Source organism: Pagrus pagrus, assembly GCF_965226575.1.
Source record: "Pagrus pagrus genome assembly, chromosome: 11".
Taxonomy (NCBI): Eukaryota; Metazoa; Chordata; class Actinopteri; order Spariformes; family Sparidae; genus Pagrus; species Pagrus pagrus.
In genome coordinates, this window is record NC_140195.1 from 16,997,993 (window position 1) to 17,019,475 (window position 21,483).

A 21,483-nucleotide genomic window follows, 5' to 3' on the forward strand; every position below is an offset into this window, starting at 1 on the left:
CCAGCCATGCAAATCTAGCACAGAGCCACAGCCACGCTGACACTCTCCTCTCCAAACAGTGATGTGGTGTAAAGAGAGCAGTAGAAACTTCCCTTCATTAGCACGTCCCCACTCTCTTTATACCTACTAAGCTGGACTCAGAGTGTCTTCCACTGACGTCTCATGACCACTCTTCCTGCAGACTTTTGGCTCTCAAAGACGAGCCCCGCTCGACATTTACTTAAGCAGGATCCTCTTGGCGGTGAAGTTAAAAGGAGTCCAAACATTGGCTTATAAGGTGCGGCTCCCGACAAGGTGCTTTATGAAGTGAGGCAGATGGATAACATGTTAAAGAATGGGTGAAGGAAGGGGATGGAAAAGATTTAGGCTTGGCAAACACACAGCAAACACATTCTGTCTTCAATAATATCCCACTGGACAATTCCCTCACGAACAAGCACGCTGGAATGTACAACCCCAATTCAAAAAAGCTGGGACGCTGTGTAACATGTTAAAGGAGACATATCATGCTCATGTTCAGGTTCATAATGTTATTTTGGGTTACTGCTAGAATAGGTTTACATGCTTCAGTGTTAAAAAAAAGAAAAACTTATCAGTTTTCTCATACTGTCCTGTACTGCATACCCAGTCTCCTCTGATTGGCTAGCGCACACATGCCTGACCGAGCATCGCTAACAACAACAGAGCAGCTGTGCTCAATCCATTCTTACATGCCAAATTAGCTGCGTGGCATGAATAATGCAATAATGAGTGTGATGTCACAAAGTCACAGAATTAAAGGCAGGACTACTGACGGGGGGTTTCAGGAGCAGTGTTTACTGTGGGAGACAGGAGCTTCTGTTGGTGCGGACTTTGACCTTTTTAACGGATAAATGGCCCTGAAGGAAAGGAAATGTTCCTTTCATACCCAATCATGATACTATCACCTGTTACAAATTAACCTGTTAACCTGTGAAATGTCCCAAACTGGTGAATTTTTTTGGAGCGTCCCACAACTTCCCCAGTCTTTTACTGCACCAACTTGTTTGAAGCGTGCTGCTACATCAAATTCAGAATAAGCATTACTTTACTAAAATCAATGAAGTCGATGAGATAAAACATAAAATATACTGGACACCAAATGGATCTAATAATAACTGTGTGTGCTGAGTTCGGCATTGTAATCTATGCCCCTTTTAGTTTCCCAAATTTAGTCTCAAATTTTCAATAATGACGGCCAGAAACAATGTGAAGCTTCATATTGTATGTAATAAGGTTGGAATGAGATCAAACTATATACCTGTGACGGGTTGCTTTATCTAGAACCAGGGGATAAGAAAGGTGACTGGCTCCAAAATAATTCGGACCATGATATGTTCAATTGATGGACAGGGGATGTTTCCGTGACATTAAGGCCTGCTGCGTTGACCCCAACTGTAAGTGTTTTAATCCTAAGTAGCCTTGTCTGAGAGCAGAGCTGAGGTGTAACTAATATTGACTGTGACAATACGGTGAGAAGAGGTAAACTAAGAACTGATAACCACACACGACACACTCGAACTTATTGGATAAAGGCATTGTTCTGGTAATCAATCCTTGGATTTATCCAGGAGTATTTGAAAAGGGCCTGCAATGAAAGATAAGTCCCACCAACCCTGAGCTCCACTAAAGTTTAAACTTTAAAAGGCCAGAGTGCTACATCCCATAAGTCAACACACAGGCTCTGGGGACAGGGACTGCTGTTGACATGGGGACTACTCTCCAGCACATGACCTTTGATAGGCATCTGGAGCTTTTTAAAATGTCTTACAGAGATGAACGTCAAAGTCCAGTCACACACTGCTGATCGCAGCCTGAAAAGATAACATGTGGTACAGCTTGGTAAAAATAGACACTACTATGAGACTTTGTTGCACCAGTCCGGATCTAATCGGGGTTACTATAACATGTAATTACTGACTGAAGAAAAGAAGCCATTCCTTATAAAGATAAATGTTGCACAGGGGTGGGGGTGCCTGTCTTTGCCATCTTGGGTCTCTGCCATCTGGAATCGGAGCTCTGTATTCGTCATGGCTCGGGCCAAACCAAAATTGGTCTCAGGTGACCAGCGAGGCCACGAAGTAATCTTTGTGAAAGCGCTGAAGCAAATTCCACAAAGCTAAATAGAGCTGGACCCAGCCCGCACATCTGTCGGAAAGTCAGATCCTGAAATATTGCACATTAAACACTGCGCAAACATAAGGAAAATCTCCCAGCAGTCCTGGAATTACTGACTAAAACAAACTGCAACCACCAGCTAAAAACGACAAACTCCATCCGTCTAATTTTACAGACAAGTTTTTCCTCAAATCAAAAGATTATGATGCTCATTTATCCTTCAACTTCAATATCTCAACCTTGAACTGAGTCTCAGGTTAAACAGCTCCAATAAGGACAATATACATCTGTCTGGCCCTGAGTTTACCACTATTCTTCTGACACTCTATCTGTATCGATGTGTTTGGCCTGAAGACACACAACAGTAACAGAAGAAATTAGTGGCCTCAGAGAAAAAGACTGACAGAGAATGGGGGACCACTTTCGGTAGAACAGCACACAGATAAAAGAGATCCCAGAGGATCTGATGTTGTCATTTGAGAGCCTTGAACAAGGTCGCTCCCAAGAACCAAAGCAGGAAGCTCACATGAGCCCACATTAAGAGCCATCGTAATACTTTCTTGTGGTTCGCTTCACTCAGCTGAATTATACCACGTAGCATCGAGGGTTTAGGTCTGCTCAGGGACATTTATCATTCGTCCCTCTTCCCTCTCTATCCACATATTTTCTGCCTTTGAACTGCAGAGACAGCCACCAAATAATCTGACATTGGTCCTCAAGGCTTATATGCCTATGTCTTGACCTGCTGCTGCTGTTTCAACCAGTCAGAAAATATTTAGCATTTTTGCGAGAAAAATATAAGTTAAAGGCACGGTATGTCATTTCAGCAGCTCTGGGGCCTTCAGTCTGAGCAATCAAAACAAAACATTTGATGGTGAAGTGAAGTAGCGTGGGATCATTGGAGTTGTTTTCTTCATTAAACAACCTACATTGCAGATGACAATCTATCTGATGTGACTCAGGTTACGTTTAGTCACGTTCGTCAACTTCCTTCCTCACTCTCCATCAAATCATCTGTTGTATATTGTGCAGTTTTTTACTGTAAAGTTGCAAACGGATGTTTATAAATCTTTACACCTGCTTAATTAATGGTTTCTAAACTATTAACTGACTATAAATGCACCACTTATTAATGATGGTTATTATAAAGCGTTACTGAATATCATAATATTGGTGGGAGTCATATTAGTAGTATCATTCCTTCCAGAATCAACAGGTGTTGCATGCTTGTCACTGTCTTCCCTGTTTCTTCATTAGAATAATGATTTAACGGGTCAAATGTATTCATTAAAACACGAGTGTTATGTGCTCCATTGTATCAGACGGGCATTAGATGCAAAGCTACAACAATGAGCACACAAGTGTCTGTTTGTCAGTGGTCTTGGCTGCTCAGCGGTCCGGGGTCAGTATTTGGCCTGGACAGCCAGAAGGGGGGAGGGAGGATGGGGGAGGAGTGGGCAGGACTGGACACAACACTCTCCTCCCAGCTGTGTCCTCACTAACCCTTCACTTCCTGCCCACTCACACCCTCACAGGCACAGCTGCAATTACAGCACGGCGGCTGCGAGAATACAAGATTTGGTTTAATTAGCCTAACAAACCAACCTGCCCCATTCAACCTTCGCTGGCTCCTCTCACTGATTTGGACTGTGTGAGGGAGTCCAGACCTTGAACCGTGTGACTGTGAGCTAAACATCCAGGAATCCCCATTTCAGCTGCTATCGCCTCCATCTCCTTTTAAGCACAATATGACATGAACCCAAGGCCAGCATCTCACTAAGTAAGGGACATGAATATTAAGAGATAACTCTAAAACGGGAAAATGCCTGATGGTGACTTATATAACTGCATTTGTTTATCACTTTAGCCAGAACGATTTTAAATACCGAGTAAGAGAATTAATAGAGGGAGCATTAAACTACATTAAATGAGATGGTGTGTGTGGGCCAGATGCTGGAGCTCTAATAAAAAGAGTTCAGTTTCAGCGTCCAGTTATATAAGAATCTGCGAACATTCACTTCACAGTTTTAACCACTGTCCTTCCCTGTTCTGACTCCTCAACCATACACAATATTGACTTTTACGACAAAGCACACGGATCGATACTGGGATGAGAACAACGGGTTATAGTTCAAACAGCAGAAGCACGAGAGCAGTTTGGTAGCTGGCAAGTTTTGATCTTCCTCGAGTTGCCCAGTTAAGGATGAGCTGATACTGAAGTCATGCATATAACACATCCGCCTCCCGGCCCAACTTCAGGAAGCGTCACATGTGACATGTTTGTGAAGCCTGATACGTTCCATGGGAATAAAAGCGCGGGGGTTGGGTTTCAACACATGGTTTGAAAGCTATAGGCTGAGCTGCTACTGAATATGTCTTACTGTTCTGACCTTTTCTTGATGATGTCCTGATCATTTCTGCTCAGCTCTCAATGACCAAAAACAAAGGCTCTTGGAAATGTGATTCAGGCACATTGAGTAGTCTGGCAACTGTAGCTCGTCTTTCCAACATGAAGGCGCTCATGACACTTCATCCCAAACAAAGAAAACAGCACTGTCTACCTGCCACCTTAAAAGGAAAGGATTTCATATTTGATGCGCGAGGAAGGAGCGTAATAAATTGTGACGCAAACACAATGCGCATTTCTGAGCTATCTGTCACAGGACCGGTCCTTTCCGCTCGTGTGAAGGCACGAGACAGAGTGTAACTTCCTTTGGACTGACCTTGAGTGTGTGAAATTAAATCATGGGACCAGGGGCTTGTTATTGTATCTGACATCATCCACTGAAAATGTGAAAAAAGACACCAAGGCTCAGTGCTTGAAACTTAACAGCGAACAGGAAAAACTGTCCACACTGACTGGATGAAATCATTAGAACGATCTGCTTTTTGCATTTTGGTAAACTGGTCAGGTGATAGAGGTCGAGCAGGTAACCCTCAAAGACAATTTTTGGGGTGCCTGACTCTCCTGTATTTAATTTTTCCTTCACTTTTCTAGCAGTCAGCATCAAGTGTCATACATCATTTGATACGCATATTATATACGTTAACACATTTTTTTGCAGTGGTCCCTCAACTGAAGCTGTCAAACACTTGTGAAAAAGACACATACAGTATGTAATGGAGGCAGGATATTTTACAGTTTAACGTCTGCACTGATAACAGAAAACTTCACTGGGAATTAATTAGTTATAACCTTCCCCAAGCATCTTTTCTGCTTTGTATTACATTAAAAAGAGAATTTATATTTGCAAATACTGGACAACATTTACACCGATACCGATATATCTGTGATAGGCCAATATCGCCCAATAATATATATCAACCGATATATCGGTCGGCTTTCGTTACAGCTATTTAATATAATATAATAATAAATGATGTTTTTCAGTGGAAAAACAGGTGTAATCCCATATTTTATTTGCTGACCACGTAGATGTGTCCAAGAACATTCAGAGAGTAAATGAAAAGGTCATTAAATCAGAAAAGATGATGTTGAAGATGATATCTTTTGAGCAACATAAATAGGTTGTCCACAACCATTGCCTGTTGGCCAGAGGAAGAAACTTCATGACGAACTTGATAATCATCATAATCATAATGGGTTCATCAATCAGTTGATTGGTCTATGAATATCAATCAGTGTCCACAACTCAGTGGAATAGTATTCAGTTTGTTGTCATAGAGGACTAAAGAAACCAGAAAATATTCACATTTAAGAAGGTGGAATAAGGAAATGTGCTTTTTTTTTTTTTTTACCTCTTATAAAACCAATTATCAAAATAGATTATCAAAATAGTTGGCCATGTAACAGTCGACAACTAATTGATGAACTGATCAACAGCTATAGTTCTAGTGCACATTTCAATATAAGGAGGTTGTTTGTAGCTTCACTACCCCTGAAGCCAGTTCGACATATGTTGTGGCTGCTTTAACAGTGTCACTGTAACTGGCATAGTGGGATAACAAGACAGTTGGCCAGCACGACTGCGACCTTTGACAGAGAGCCATTCACCTTCCTGTCACCAGCGCTGGGAGACAATGCACTACCATCAATGAGATCCACGGTAAAACTGCCCTTAAAAGCCTCGGGGCTTGCATGCCACACAGATCAACATTTAACACCGCTAATGGATTCCTAATATATATCTCTTGGCTGTCCGCCATGTGCAGTTCAGCCTTAAATCCCTGTATTTACTTTTGCGGCGAGCCAAGTTGTTAGTAAACCATGAGCTGTTATTAGAAGCCTGCACTTCCTCATCCCCGACTCAAACAGCTATTATTAGCTCGGCTATTATTTCCCTTATCACTGGCTGTATTTTAAGAGCAATATTTCGCTTATCACTAATCCTAATTGCTCCCACCCATGGCGGTGGAAGTTATCCGGGTCTGTATCACCGCCTCTGGTTGTAATACAATAAGTGGATGAGTCACAAGCTCTCTCCCTCTCTGAGGGGTTGGGAGTAAAGAGGAGGGGGGTCTATTATTTGAGCCAGTGCATTGTTTGGCACCCAGAGTACCTGATGATGGGTTCTCACCATTCGACAGCAGCCAAGTGAGTGGCACTGATCCGTGCAGACACACACTCCGCTTCGTGTGACCTGTGTTTGCACACTGGGCAGCTCAGTAGATCAATATTATCACTGATTAGTAATTATTAACAGTGCAATATGTGAGATTTCTACTGAACTTTGCATGCTAACCAGCGAGCCTTGACATGTCCTGTATTGTAATACCACTTTGTACTGCAGGAGGCGATAGAGGCCTCGTTCCAACGTCCGTGCCACTGCAACTGTTGTGGTGCTTTTCTGGCAGCCAGTATTCCCCAGTCCAGACCACTATCTACACAGCTAACTGGGCTAACTAGCTAATGGCAACTACAGATAGAAGCAGTTAGTGAGTACCTGGTATGAATTTACCAGGTTGCCAATTCTTGCATACTGCTCCTTTAAGTGCTGACGAAAATGTGTGATAGAAGTATTGAAGTGTTGTGATGCCAAGTGTTAAACGTTGGCATCACAACTGTCCCGATCTGAACCACAAAATCTGATCTTATATTATTTGTCACGGTTAATTTTGGGCTACATTTTATTTAGGCAGTTGTTTATTACTGATTGAAAATGTATTACTGTTTAAAGGAGACATAATATGCTCGTTTTCAGGTCCAGAATTTTATTTCGGGTTACTACTAGAAAAGGTTTACGTGTTTTCTGAAATAGCAGTGTAATACTTCATTATATTACTGTTTTGTCACACATTTGACCTTTTTTTTATCAATAAATTGCAGTATTATAGAAGTCGCGATATTGTTATTATTTTGATTCATTGTTCATCTCTAATTTAAAGATACAGAGCTAGCGTGGCACATTTTCTTTAAGTTTCATCATCTCTCAGAGAACAGGGGGTACAAAGGCCTGCAGAGCACGCGAGTATCAGACACAGCTGTTGTCATACTTTCCAAGCAAACATCATAAATAATTGCATAAAGGTTGAGGTAACCTGGGTGGTTGCTTTCAGGTTTTTTCTTACATAACATCAATGTTCTGGCCTAAATGCATTATGCACGCTCTGGTCATGCCTGTGACATTTCATTGATTGGTATCTTTTTCACCAGTGTTAAGCAGAGGGATCAGTATGTTTCCACTAGTCCTACATTCGTTGACCCCATAACAGTCTGCCAAAGGAACAGGTTTTTCCTCTCGGCACGCAATAACAAAAGAGACTAGACGAGATGTACCTTCGTGACTTCACTGTCTTCTTGACCTGCCTGTCTATAGCTGATCTTCAGTTTCGGATTTAGTCATCCAAATTTATCCCGCCGCACGGAAGATAACAACTTCTGTTTAGTTCCTTGTTAATCCATGTATGACATCTTCCACGTCTGCTGGTTATAAATTCTTCTAAACTAAACAATGGCTCGGTAAGTCACATAATCCCCCTAAAGACATATAGGCGTATGGATGCACAGCTGCTCATGTTTAAGTTATTGAAATACATATAGCAAAGCAAAACTGTCCAGCATGGCGCCGAATGACAATCACGTCAACAGTTGCTGCCTCGTCTACCCACCAGAGAGTGTGACATAACAACAACATCAGAGACAGGTGGTCTCTCACAGGGAAGTACTCGGAGGGCCAAATGAATCCATTGTGGACCATGTGATGTGTGTGTGTGTGTGCACTGGCTCGAACATATCTGACCTCCAACTGCAGTCTGAGTGCTCGGCGCCACGAGGGGAAATCTAAGCTCAGGTGATTGGACAAAAGTAGACCACGAGGAGGCATTTTCTACCGAGGACTCTTTAAAATTTGGAGTTTGAGTGGATGTCCAGAGTCAAACTCGATTGTGTACTTTCCCTCGGGTGATATAAAGTCAGATACTGACAATCTGAGGATCATCCATGAGAATTATTGCGTGTTTAGATTAAAGGTGCAATGTGTATTTGTTGAAGGTCAGTCCAAACAAATACGGGAAGGAATATCACCAGAGTAACTGTCAACTGCTGCTCACTACTCACCTTATTCCTAGCCCCCATGCTGTCTGGGCGAATTGTGGGCACAACTTCCTGTCAGTTCTGGCATTTTCCATGGCAACAGGACGCTAATCCTCTTTCTTATACAACTTTTATATATGCAGATTTTTTTAAACGCGGGTAAAACAGCTAAAAATAGACGTTTGACTTTTTCACATTGCCAGGAGACGAGTTTGCCCTGTTTTTTTCCCCTCCTGTGTCATGTTTGTTACAACAAATGGGCCGAAAAAGCAGAGGATCATATACCTCAACAGAATACATCCAGGAGACATAAAGCCTGTTTCAATAAGACTTAATAAATAAAATTCGGAATAAACGAGCTGATAACAGAAGTTGCTAAAGAGTGAGACATCTTGCTTCTTTGTCATATCTGTTGAGAGTTTCATATGCACAGGAGAAGCCACTAACAACAGTTACTTTTTAAATATGTTTTGCTTCAGTCTCTTTTTCAAACTCTGACGACGTTTGAGCTGCTTGAACAGAGACGGATTTAAGAGCATTAACAAGCAAGCGGCCGTAACTTGAATTGAAATTATAATCTTGCACCTAAGAAGGGGAAAACACCGTGTTCACCCTGGTGTTGTGGTTTCATCACAGCCGATTGAAGCCGAAACCGTTAAACACCTGTGACTGTTGAAGAGTCACTTGACCCAGGTTTAAATGTCGATTGTACACATTCACATTGAAGACAATTGCCAGATGTTAGCAGGTGTTAGTGGCTTTTCTGTCCAGTCTGAAACGGGCGACTGGTTCAGTACCATTCATTCAGGAACTGCAATGCAACTTTATCGAGTGAATATTGCTAACACTATTCTTATTGCTTAGCCAACTTAGCTAACACTTCTAAAGCCTTAAAAGCGTGTTACTTATGCTAGCTCAGACAGGAACCAGAGGTATCACTCATATTCCTCCCAGTGACCTCCCCAGAAAATGTATGGATGCTCTCTATTGCTAAATATGGCTGTAGCTATTAGCTCAGTTAGCTTAGATAGCTGTGTATCTAGTAGCCCTAAGTCTCCACAGCCTGGGAACTAGCAGAGTGTTGGTGTTGGCTCAGCAGCAGCCTGGTGAAAACGGTCAGATTGGGACCGAGCACTGCCACAGAAATCGATGGAGGCCAGTTTTGTTTCTGTCAAGTTTGAGAGAAGTGTGTTTTAAAATGAGTTACCAAGGCAATTTAGCTTGTATTGGTCTTCTAAAAGAGAGAAATTTTCATTAAAAATATCCACAGTTGTGTTTTCCTGAATCATAAGGAAAATAAGAGCAGGAATAGTTCTTTCCTTTGCATTTTGTGAGTTTATCTTGTTTACACACGAGCTCTCAGACTCTCCCCTCTTGAGATTCGAGACACAAACACAAATACAGACATCCAAACTGTTGTTTCATCAGATTCTGTCAATAAAGTTTGTTATTTTTTTTGAATATTTTAAACAAATATCACATATCTGACACGCTGCACATTTCAGCGTGTCAGAAATGTGCTTTTGGAACACAGGCTCTATAAGGTGCATTCATGTGCCTCAGTGAGGATTTGACTTTAGAGCGTTCAGTCTTGCTTACGAGAAACGTCCAAAAACCCAACACGACGACAAACGCTGACTAGAATAATAGAATTTGGCTTCTTCCAATCAAAAGGCTGCTGGTAATCAGCCAGCTGTCAAAAGTTGGAAGTAAAACAGCTGTCAGAGCAGCCTGTAGCAGACTTTTTAAACCAAATGCAGTTAAAGGGATGAAGCGTGAAAAAGCCCAGTAAGCAGAAGTGAAGACGAGGAAATAATGAATTGACCGTTCGGAGGCCAAGTTGCAGCAACGAAGGGACTTCTGCCCAACAAAATATCCATGCAGTTTCCAAAAAACTTAACTCACTGAGGAAAAACATGATCTTCTTACCCTAACCAAGTGTTTTTTGTGCTTGAAGCATCTAAAAATAAATAAATAACTTATTAAAATAAAAAATCGAGTGAAGAAACGTAAAGTTGAAACATAAAGGCAGAGGTTAAACATAATGCTGATGATAAAAGAACTGATCGCTCGTCTTGAAGAGTTGTTTCATTCCATAGGGGAACACTTCAACCACTACCTGTTGCAGCTCTGTCCTGAAGTGCAAGGGGGCACAGAAAAACGAGGTGTGGGGGTAAAAGATAAAAGAAATATTCTTGCACAGTGCTACAAGCTAACCATGAGAGTTAGATGTATCTTTCCTCTAGGGTTGTGTGTTCAGAATGGCAGCTACCACTGAGGACACAAGGTCAGGACTCGAGTATAGCCCTCGTAACTCCTGTCTGAGTCAAAATCTTTCATTCTAACAAGACGCCACCTGTAAGAATGAATGAGGTCCCTCTGTTCCTGTAGTACAGCGGAGGCACTTGAAATGAACAGCAGCAGTGTGACTTTCTTCCTACTGAGAGCAGTTACACCTTCATCTGTCTGTAGAGGTCTGAGGAGGCCCTTCACAACAGAGCGGTGAAACATGGAGATCTAGGGAAACAATCCCCATGAGTAGCTCAATCTCAGCAAGTTGTGAAATAAAAGGCTACTCCATCTGAGAGGGACTTTGTGAGAATGGACGTATGACTCAGAGAAAAAGAAGGAGAAAAGTGAAGGGAGAAAAAAAGAGACACGAAGAGACTGGCAGCTCTTTTACAGCCGGGTGCGTCAGCCGAGCATTATTTCACACTCTCCATCCGTGGTAGCCCCCCCACCACCTCCCCTGCTTCATCGTGGAGGTCCCTCACAAAGACCCCTTTTGTCCTCGCCATCATCGCTCTCACATCTTCTCAGCTATGATCCTGCATTAACGTCTCCACAGGGAAAATACAAATAAGGGAAAAACAAGGCCTGGACACAAAGAGGGGCCGGAGGATGATGAGGTCCCTGAAGAAGAAACCAGCTTTCCCAGATCAGGGAGTCTGGCTGTGTGACGCCAGGAAACACAGAGTTTGTGTGAGTCTGCACGTGTGAAATGGACGGTGTAACAGACTGAATGGCGGGTTGCTTGAAGCAACGTTGAGAATTACCTGTCGAGCCTGAGAGCTGATTGTGCCGAGAAAACAAAGAAATCACCCTGAAATTCGTCCTCATTTAAAAAGATTTATGTGAAGATGAGTGTGACAACAGTATTAAACAACCCCAAGCAAACCTGATGTCCTTTCCTCTGTCTCTATTAAAAGTCCAAGAGAGAGAGAGAGAGAGAGACAGAGAGACAGAGATAGAGAGAGCGAGCCTCTAGGCCCATGTCCCATCATTGATTGCTCAGAGAAGTGGAACATACTGTGTTGGGGGTCCAAGCCCACAGGCAGGGCAGCAGTCCATCATCAGAGGACCAATGCAACCAACCAGGACCGGAGTACACAGAGGCATTAGACCAATGTGCCAGTAGTCGCCCTGTCTAGTCTGGGGCATGGGCACTTAGCACACAAGCTCACTAGACCAGTAGAGTTATGTCAATATTGCCTTACTCAGAGTGGCTCCACATTCATCTGGTTGTTTGATAGCGATAGTTGGTAGAGAAAACCAATAACATGCCTCTACAGAGTTCAGCCAGTGTCTGTTGTTTTGTGCCAGGATTTATTGCCTTCAAACATGTCCGCTACCCACAGGAATAAAATCACCTACTTAAGTTTGAGATTAATTCATTCTTGTCAGGGCAAAAAGGCCTCTGAAACAGCATGTAGGCCATCCTTTGACACTAAAGCGAAACTGCTACTAGCCAAGCTACTAAACTACACAGTTCTGTATAGCAGGTTGACCTATGGTACCAATAAAGTGGCAGGATACATACACACAGTAATACTAACAAGGTTAAAGTGCAAATAACTTATATAACCTTTTTCATGGTCCTTAGCTGTGGACATTTCTTCAATTCAATTGATTAAGACTGGGCTGGATCAGTATCAGGCATCGTTCCTTCTGATCGGTTTATTCTTCTGATGATTAGTGGAATATAAGGGTCCATGTAAACGCAGCTATTGTGAGGGGTTGCAAAGTCCACGAAATTTCTAGAAGATTTCCTGACATTTTCCAAGGGAAGTTAAGCCAAATAATAATGGAAATGTTACGCAATTTCAATATAAAATCTTACCTTTTAATAGTGAACTTACTTGGTGGGACAGTACACATAATAAAGCAATTCTGTGTCTTGGTGCATGTTGTGGTTAAAACTATGCCCATTTAATTGAATGTACCCATGCACTGCATTCGGCAGCACACTCTTCCATCACATGTGCGGATAATTTGCCGGCATCCCATTAAGTAGGAATTCAGTACAAACCTCTGCAGGCACAGTGCAGCCCATCATCACATGTGCAGCCCACACTACTGCCAACACGACAACAGCATCCGAGCCAAAGGACCACATGCTTTTCGGGTAAGACGATATTTCAAGAGACAGCCTAAAACAAAGTACACACTTACCTTCTGCTAGTTTTTGCTGGCTAGCTGTTAGCATGTGGGGTGTAACTTGATTGAGCATGCTAACTGGGGAGTTTAAATTAATCTATTTCCAATCTTTGCTTTGTAAAACATTTATTTTATAAATTAGGTGTTCACTTTAAGCCCACATTTTTTGGGTTGAATTTTGAAAGTACCATATCCCAATAGTTAATTTGCTAGCTAGCTAACTCACCACATGGCACTTTTGACATTGTCGGCTTTGTATTTGACAAATTAATGTTTAAAGAAAGTTTAATGCAATGTTAAATGACTCAATTAAAGCTTAACTCGACTAAACTGTTTGTTTTTTCTTTAAGAAGTTTTTACAACTAAAGGGTAAATGTTTCTATCTGCACGTGACATGTTAAATACAGCCTGAGCAAATAAAAATTCCCATAAATTCCTGCTAATTCCAGCTGATTCCCATGGAAAGTTTCCACCTTGAACACTCCCGAAATAGTCGGCATACTGGAAAAGCACAAGTGTAACTAAATTAAACATTAACAACGGATCCGTTCTGTTTGAGTGTCCCAGTAAGCCATGACAGTGTGACAGTGAGCCAACCATGAACAACACAGGACCTCGGCCTGTAGCTGAGGCAGCTAAATGGAATCAGCCTCCATTAATTTTATCATTTTACACCTACTTAGACATGTCAAAATGTCTTCTGTAAAAATATCCTGTTGCATCAAAGAACATGACAAGACTGGGCAGTTAAAAAGCAACAGTGAAATGCCAAAGTGCGGAAATTATTAGTTGATCTTTCAGTTCTACATCAAAAGAAAAGTGATCAACAATCTAAAAATCAGCATCTTCAAAATTTGCTGGTTTCAGTACCTTAAATATCAATTAGGTTTGTTCCTTTTACTGGTTTGAGACTGTTGCTGGGTCAAAAACAATGAATTGGGAACTTGTGCTTCGTGTTTTCTAGTTGTATGGTCCTTCAGGTTTTGGAGCTTTAGCAGATTCATGAATAGCTTTTGTATCCGTCAGTATGAAATCGAGTTCCACATACAGTTTATATCTCATAAACACATAGTGGACATAATTAAAAAAAAATCAATGAGGATCTGACAGCACATACAAAAAGAATTAACAGACAAACATAATGAATAAATATTTCCACTGTGGTCGGAGCTGAAGACATCATAAAAAGACTAATTCTCCTCCAGTACGAAGAAGTAATCATCCTGTTTTCATCAAATCCATTGCACAATCCCTGTATCCCACCCCACCCTGTTTCATTTTACTACAATAGCCTCCTTGTTTTAGGGAATTGCGGCCTGAATGGCACCATGCTACATTATCATGATATTCCTCCACAATGCAGCTAAACGGGCTCATTCAACCCAGATGACCTTCTACAAACCCCAACAGAGTTGCCAATAGCTGCCCTACAGCACAAAACATAGGCTCATTAAAAATCTCATTTGAAACACTGCCGAGATCTACGGCACCATCTACTTTTAGTACGGCACCTTTGACATGGAAAAGTGGTTGAGGAGTCGCTACAATGTTTGTCCTATATTGATGGGGAGAGAAAGTAGGGCGTTTCCACTACTGTGAATACAGTAACAACATTGTGCTCGATTGAATGGTGATAATAGTGGGCCTGGACTAACACAAGTCTGAGAAATGGGTCTTGTTTTTCTCATGAATATAATATAATGACATGCTTATATATTCAGCAGCAACTAGGATACAACAATGAAGATTTTTAACAGAAGGGGAAGTTGTATTTACAAGGTACTGTAAGCATGCCACAACAGCTTTTAAAGGATTCGTTTGCACTTTTTCAAGTCTGTCTTAAAGCCAACTTAAATACCAACATACTCAAATGTACAGTAAAGACATGCTGGCTGCTGTCCATGATAGTCGTGAAGACATCCCTAACTAATGTGATGGGAATTTTGCTCTAAACAGACCAGAACTACGTGAGATTCCCTCTTCATTTTTCTAACTGAAGCCTTCATCATGCATTTTTACACAAAATGAAAACTGTTGATTTTGTCTCCTGCCTCCATTATGGACAGGAGGTGTAATTACAGTGACTTTCACTGTAGATTAGGGACGGGCACTTCAAGCAAAAATGCTAGTCGATAGTCACGAGGAAACGTTCGGTGATTTTTCGAAGATCTGCTGTTTGTATGTACTGTAGCATATAGCAGCACAGGCTTATACAGACCTCACGTAGAAAAGACAGTGCTACACACGTTTTACCAGAGCCTGGTCATAATAACCAATTCTACCAAGGTCTGTAATAACACGATAACTGTTGGTATTGAGTTTTTTCCAGGGGGTCGGCAAAAACATGGGAAATAACAGACAAAACCATAGTCGCGTGACCTATTAAAATTTTTTAAATTAAACGACTATTTGAATATTCAAATCATGACCCATCCTTATTGTATATACAGCCATGTGAGTTATTTATTTGGATTGATCCTTAAAAAAGTGTTAAAATTATGACTTCAGGCATTTGGCCTCATTATCTGTCTTCTCTTATAGATTTTGTATCTGTAAAAGCACTTTCTCAACATTGTCACTGCTAGATTAAAGTACTGTTTATTTTCTTGAATAATATATTAATCATTTTGTCAATTAAAGTAAGCAATTTGTGAAAAATGTCCATCACAATTTCCCAGAGCCCAAGGTGACCGCTTTAAATGTCTTAAAACCGGCAGTCCAAAAGTAAAAGACATCCAGTTTGTGGTTATATGAAACAGAAGGAAGCAAGAAATTGTCACATTTAGACTCACGTACCTGCAAAAGTTTGTTTGTATGTGACTGAAACAGTAAGTCAGTCACCAGAATAGATATTTTCCAGGGGTGTGGTAAAAACCAATTCTTAGATGCCGATGCGATTCTCTCTTGAAGGATTATGTCTCGATGCAGAAAGAAAACTAAAACCCAACTCTCCACATTCTGATCACCTGTAACAAGTCTGTAACACCAGGCTGACCAGGTTTCTTAATATACTATACTATATGATGAAACATAACCAACATCAGCATGCGTGTTGTGTTTGCGTTCTGAGACAGGACACTTCTTCAGTTCTGGTGAGGATAGCTGAATGTGAGCAAAGACAACTAGAGTATATTTCTCTGGTTATTTTAAGTGTGGATCATCACAAACGTGCTGTGGTTTAAAAATAGCAAAAAGAGAATAAAAGATTCTGATGCCTTAAGATGTGTCATGTGTGCCTGTGACTTTCTGTCAACTGATCGATCGGTGAGGATCTAATCACTATGTAGGCGTTGATATCACAATATAAAAGTAAATGTACTGTGATAAAATAATTTCCTTATCGCCCCCAGCTAACACAGACTGACAGCCTGGTTTGTTATTCCCGCTTCACTTACCTGTTTGAAAATGAACTTGTATTCCTGGTTGAGCTGCCAGGCGGTCACGACATGTATGGTGGACAGCACAGCCCCACTGACCACAGCAGCTCTCATTCTGACCGGCAGCAGCGTGTAGATGATGTAGATGAAGAACACCGTCCACCAGATGCCCCCTGAGGCACTGGGGGGGTACACCATCAGCACCCCGAAAACCTGCACTACTATCAGCACCCCGATCACCAGGTAGCTCACAATCCACATGTAGTCCTGGTGGAAGCCGTTGCGGTTGCACACCACCATCATGGCCAGGAACAGAGCCATGGCCACAGAGAGTACTGAGACGTAGGCCACGTCGGGGGTCTTGTGTGTGATGCAGTGAAAGGCCAGCATGACCGCACACACCACAACCAGCACCCCCATCAGCATTGTCAGAGAGCTCTGGTTGAGCCTGAAGAAGTAGCGCTGGTACAGACGCTCCAGCTTGGCCGACTGAAACTTCTTGGACTGGAAAACCCACACCACACGCATCCAGCAGTCTGCTGCTGTCATCGCCTTGCAGCTGCCCTCCGCTAATTCCTCCTCCTTCCTGCCCTTCAGATCACCATCCTCAAAGCCCAGGTCCACAGCCTTCAGACCCAGATCCCCGCCGCCGCCCATCCTCTTCCCATAGTGGTCCTCCTGCCAGCCACAGCGCAGGCCGAAGCTGCTCCCACTGGTGCCGGCTGGGCAGTGGTAATGCTGGGGGGCCGCATTGGGGAGCTCCAGGTCCTCAGGGTCCCTCAGGCAGCTCATGTAGTGTGGGTTACAGAGTGACGAGCTGTCCTTCCTCTTTTTGCCATTGCGCTCTCCCCATGCTGTCTTTCGCTCATCCACTCTGCCTACAAAGAGGTCTCTGGCCCACGACATCCTAAACAAAACGCATCAACAAAACACACAGATGGAGCAAAACTTTAACCTGAACGTGCAAAATAATGTCGTAGAGAAGTAAGGATCATCTCACCTGTGTGGGCTTTACTGTGTGTAGCAACACTGCGCACTTTGGCCAGGCCACTAGTTGATCCCAGCAAGCACACACCATGAGCTCTGACTGGCCAGAGGCATCAGAGGTGTGTCTGCGTTTGAGCCGTCCTTCTCTGTAGAAACAGTCAGTGTGTCAGCCTGATAGACCGCCCAGTGACTCTATGGACCACCTGTTTTCCTGTGAAAACACACAAACAAAAGACATGGCATTGTTGAGCTAATTCCGCCTGAGGATAGATCACCTGAGGTTGGAGATCAGTATGGACACATTAACATCAAGGAAAACACTCATTTGCATGGGTTTGGGTGTGTGTGTTTGTCTTTGTGTATGATTCTCTGGAAGAAAGTTTAACAATCGATAGCAGAGGAAGGAAATTATATCTGGTAAATGTCTTGCTCGCTCCACTCTCTCTCATCACCGTCCCCCATCAGCCTGGGACAGCATTTCCATGGAAATGAGTTGCTGGTTTGTTTGCAAAACACTGAATTGTGACAGCAAAACCTCCTCATGCAGCAGGTTCCACTGGTCAATTTATAATCACAACTGTGAAGATATACATTCAACACCCTTTCTCGCTGATTGCTGGAATTTTGATCATTTACCATCAGGGGCTTTTAGAGGAGACTAACTCTTTCTTCTCGGTGGATCCACTCCGCTCCGCTCTATCACTGCAATCTGCCCCTAACATCTTGAGTGGGAAGGCATGGGTGTGCTCTATTTGACAACAAAGGCCTACTGAGTGGGCACCATCAGAGATCAAGAGCTCTCCAGTCCAGATTAAATTGTCCATGCTTCCCCCATTAGCTTTGATGACTCACTGTAGCTGGCTTCTGGCAGCACATGTCAAGGACACTGCTAACCTCTAAACTTAATAAGCAAATCTCTGCCAGGCGGACTGAGCTGAGACAAACAGTGGGAAGAGGGGCGCACATGCACTGCACACATGGTCGTGTTTACAGTCAACAGCAGTTTATAGTGGGGTTGGAGAGAGTGGTTTCACAGTCGAAGAAATATATGTTTTTTATTATTTTATTAACAATAACGCTCTTTTCTTGCTTGGAAAACATTCTCCTGGAAAACTTCAATTAAAGGGGCACTATGTAGATTTGGGCGAGAAATTCAAACTTACAATATTAATGAGGTAATAATACGAACTCAGAAATATTTAGTTTTTCCATAACCGAATAAACAAGCTGCTCCCAGAGGAAAATAAGGTCCCCAGAGCACTGTCTGAAGCCAGGAAGGTGGCAGGGTCCGCCACATATAAACAAAGTAAAACAGAATGAAACTGTGTTGTCCTTTAAAGGTGCACTATGTAGTCTTAGGGACGAGGTGGAGAAAGATCTTCATTGACTGATTTTTTTATGCCTACACAAACTAAATAAACAAACTCTATTTGTTGTCATGACTGAATAAACTAAATAAACAAACTGAAATTAAAGGGCAACACCATTTCATATTGCTTTTTGTTTATATGTGGCGGACCCTGCCACTTTTCTAGCTTCGAACAGTGCTCTGGGGATTCTGAGAACAGCTTGTTTATTCAGTTATGGAAAAAATATACATATTTTTAACTCATTCATATTGTAAATATTCAAATTATGAGTTTGAATTTCTTCAGTCATGAAAACAAAGAGAGTTTGTTTGTTTTTGTTTAAGCATAAACCTATTTTCTCTTCTGATTAAAATCCACACAGTGAACCTTTAATTCAACTCTGATTATAACGCAGTAATTACAAACAACCACAGCAATCAGCGTTACATCTCACATCGAGTGCATCCATTTAGCTCATGACCTACTGAGAGATAATGCAAATATGTGGCCAGCTCACCCTCCGCTTCCGAGCTCCCTGCAGGAATAACCTTAGTCCTCGACTCACCTTTGATACACTTACCGACAGGTCAGGCAGCTGCATGCGGCTCTTATGTAATGCACACTGTAAAGACATGCATCTGCCACAGAACGTATAAATATAATCTGTGCCACATATGGGCCGACTTGATGGGATCCAGCAGCCCCTGCATGCGTGCACACATTAAGAAGATGCTGCCTCTTACATCTCAGGCGACCACAGCCTCTTGCCTTCCCTCCACATGCTAACACGGAGGCCTGACATTAAAACAGAAAGCGTGTTTAGGAATTACACGTGTGGGCCCAGGCTGTTTGGATGCGGGCAGTCGGCCGAAGCGCATTACATAACAGGACGCTCCAAGTAGCCTAGAGGCGAAGTCGGCAGCTCCGTGGAGCCTCTTTAAAGCACACTACACATGGAGACACTGCTCCACACTGGATACACAGCCCCGAGTCAGCCTGGAGTCTGCGGGCTGCAGGAGAGAGTGGCACACATCTCCTCGCACCGCCTTTTACCAACTTATGTGGATAAAACATTCCGTCGGGCAACTCCTGATATGTCACACTGGGCCTCCCTGCATACAGGCTCAACGTCGTTGTGTTTGGACTCCAAACAGCTCGCTGGAAGATGAGGATTTGCGGGATCGGGGGGGAATGCAAACTGTAAAAGCAGCCTCTCTTAAAAGAAGTGGAAATGAATCGCCTGCGTTAGGACCCGATCAGTCCTGCAGAACAGTTCAACGCCGCCGCAATCATCACAGCAAAACACTGGAGTACAAGTCAGCTGTTGGCATTTTTTTTTTTTTTCCGACTGCTGTATCCTCTTACTGCGTTTCAGCTCAGCCGACCCGCAACACATTAACATTGTGCAGGGCAGCTGGCCGACACAGCCGCGGGAAAAGCTGCGAGAGACACACGGAGAGGCACAGAGACACTTACCATTGGACATCCTCCGTTACATGAGTAACTGTAACACTGCAGTGGAGCTCCGGTTCAGCGCCGCGTTCAGGCTTCACGCAGCCGCCGTCACGCGCTTGGGACGCGGGTCTGTCCGTGCGGGAGGAGGAGGAGAGGGGGGTGGTGTTTGGTTCAAGGAGACTAGCGAGGAGAAACTGCGAATTTGGCCGGACAACCTTCGCTCTTCCCAGCAGGCGCGACAGTACATTCCCACCGCCTCGACCTCCCCGGCTCTCTCTCTCTCTCTCTCTCTGTTTCCCTCTCTCTCTCTTTTACACACACACACACACACACACACGCAGACACGCGCGCACACGCACATAAGCTGCATTCGTGAACACAGGAGTCCCCCTAGAGGTGGCACTAGTGTCTCTCTGCCCGTGCCTGACCTCTGCTGCAGCGTTTTCCATCAGTTATTTTACTTTTTCTTTCCTCCAATTACACAACACAACATTACAAACAGAAGAGAGGAGAATTCAAGTGTCGGACTAAAGATATCAAACTCCACACATCACAGACAGCGTTACAGCACCACCTGGTGGAGAGTAGCCACAATCGCTGCAAAGGTCATAATGAAACCACTCCACATTGTTTTTATCAAGTGTTTGTGTTCGTTAAACATGGCCGATGTAACAGCAGAGCAATAAATTAAAAACAGGGTCATGTGTAATGACTGTACGAGAAGCCAGTAAACAGTCCAACACAACGTTAAGTTTAATCTGTAAACCAGTAAGGCAACCCTGGTGTTGACACAGAAGAGTGTTGACTTTTCACCCTTTAAAACAACTACACACCCAGATGATCCAGCCGGGAACATTAAACATGAGGCTACTGTGAGCTGTTTGTCTAAAAGTTTGTTAGTAGACTTACACCACAGGCCTACTACACTGTGTACTACTTCTGTGACAGACAGACAGATAGATAGATAGATAGATAGATAGATAGATAATGTAAAAACAGAGAAAATGTAAATAAGGGAAGAAGAGTATGAACAGTATATAAGGATAACAAACACACAGTAAAGAAGTGATAGTCTAGCCACCAAGAACGACTAGCTGCCATGCTACAGTATGTGCAAACTGAGGCACTGTATGGGGGTTCAACAGTACACAACATGTATTGTTGATTAAAGTGATTAGAGTAAAAGAAAAATAGTGCAAGAATAAACTAATACTGTTGATGATATAGATTAAATGCAAACTGAGATATA

General features: G+C 42.8%; 1 protein-coding gene across 1 annotated transcript in view; it reads right to left on the reverse strand.

Moving 5' to 3' along the window:
* LOC311265644 (adenylate cyclase type 6-like) overlaps positions 1–20,497 on the reverse strand; it is a 39,164-nt gene extending 18,667 nt beyond the window's left edge. The window contains exons 1-3 of the mRNA XM_084367527.1: positions 20,256–20,497; positions 17,444–17,641; positions 16,462–17,350 (exon numbers count right to left, since the gene is read on the reverse strand). Coding sequence (XP_084223653.1) covers positions 16,462–17,349 — 888 coding nt within the window. The 5' untranslated portion in view covers position 17,350; positions 17,444–17,641; positions 20,256–20,497. The remainder of the gene's footprint in view (positions 1–16,461; positions 17,351–17,443; positions 17,642–20,255) is intronic.
* Between the last annotated feature and the right edge of the window lie 986 nt (positions 20,498–21,483).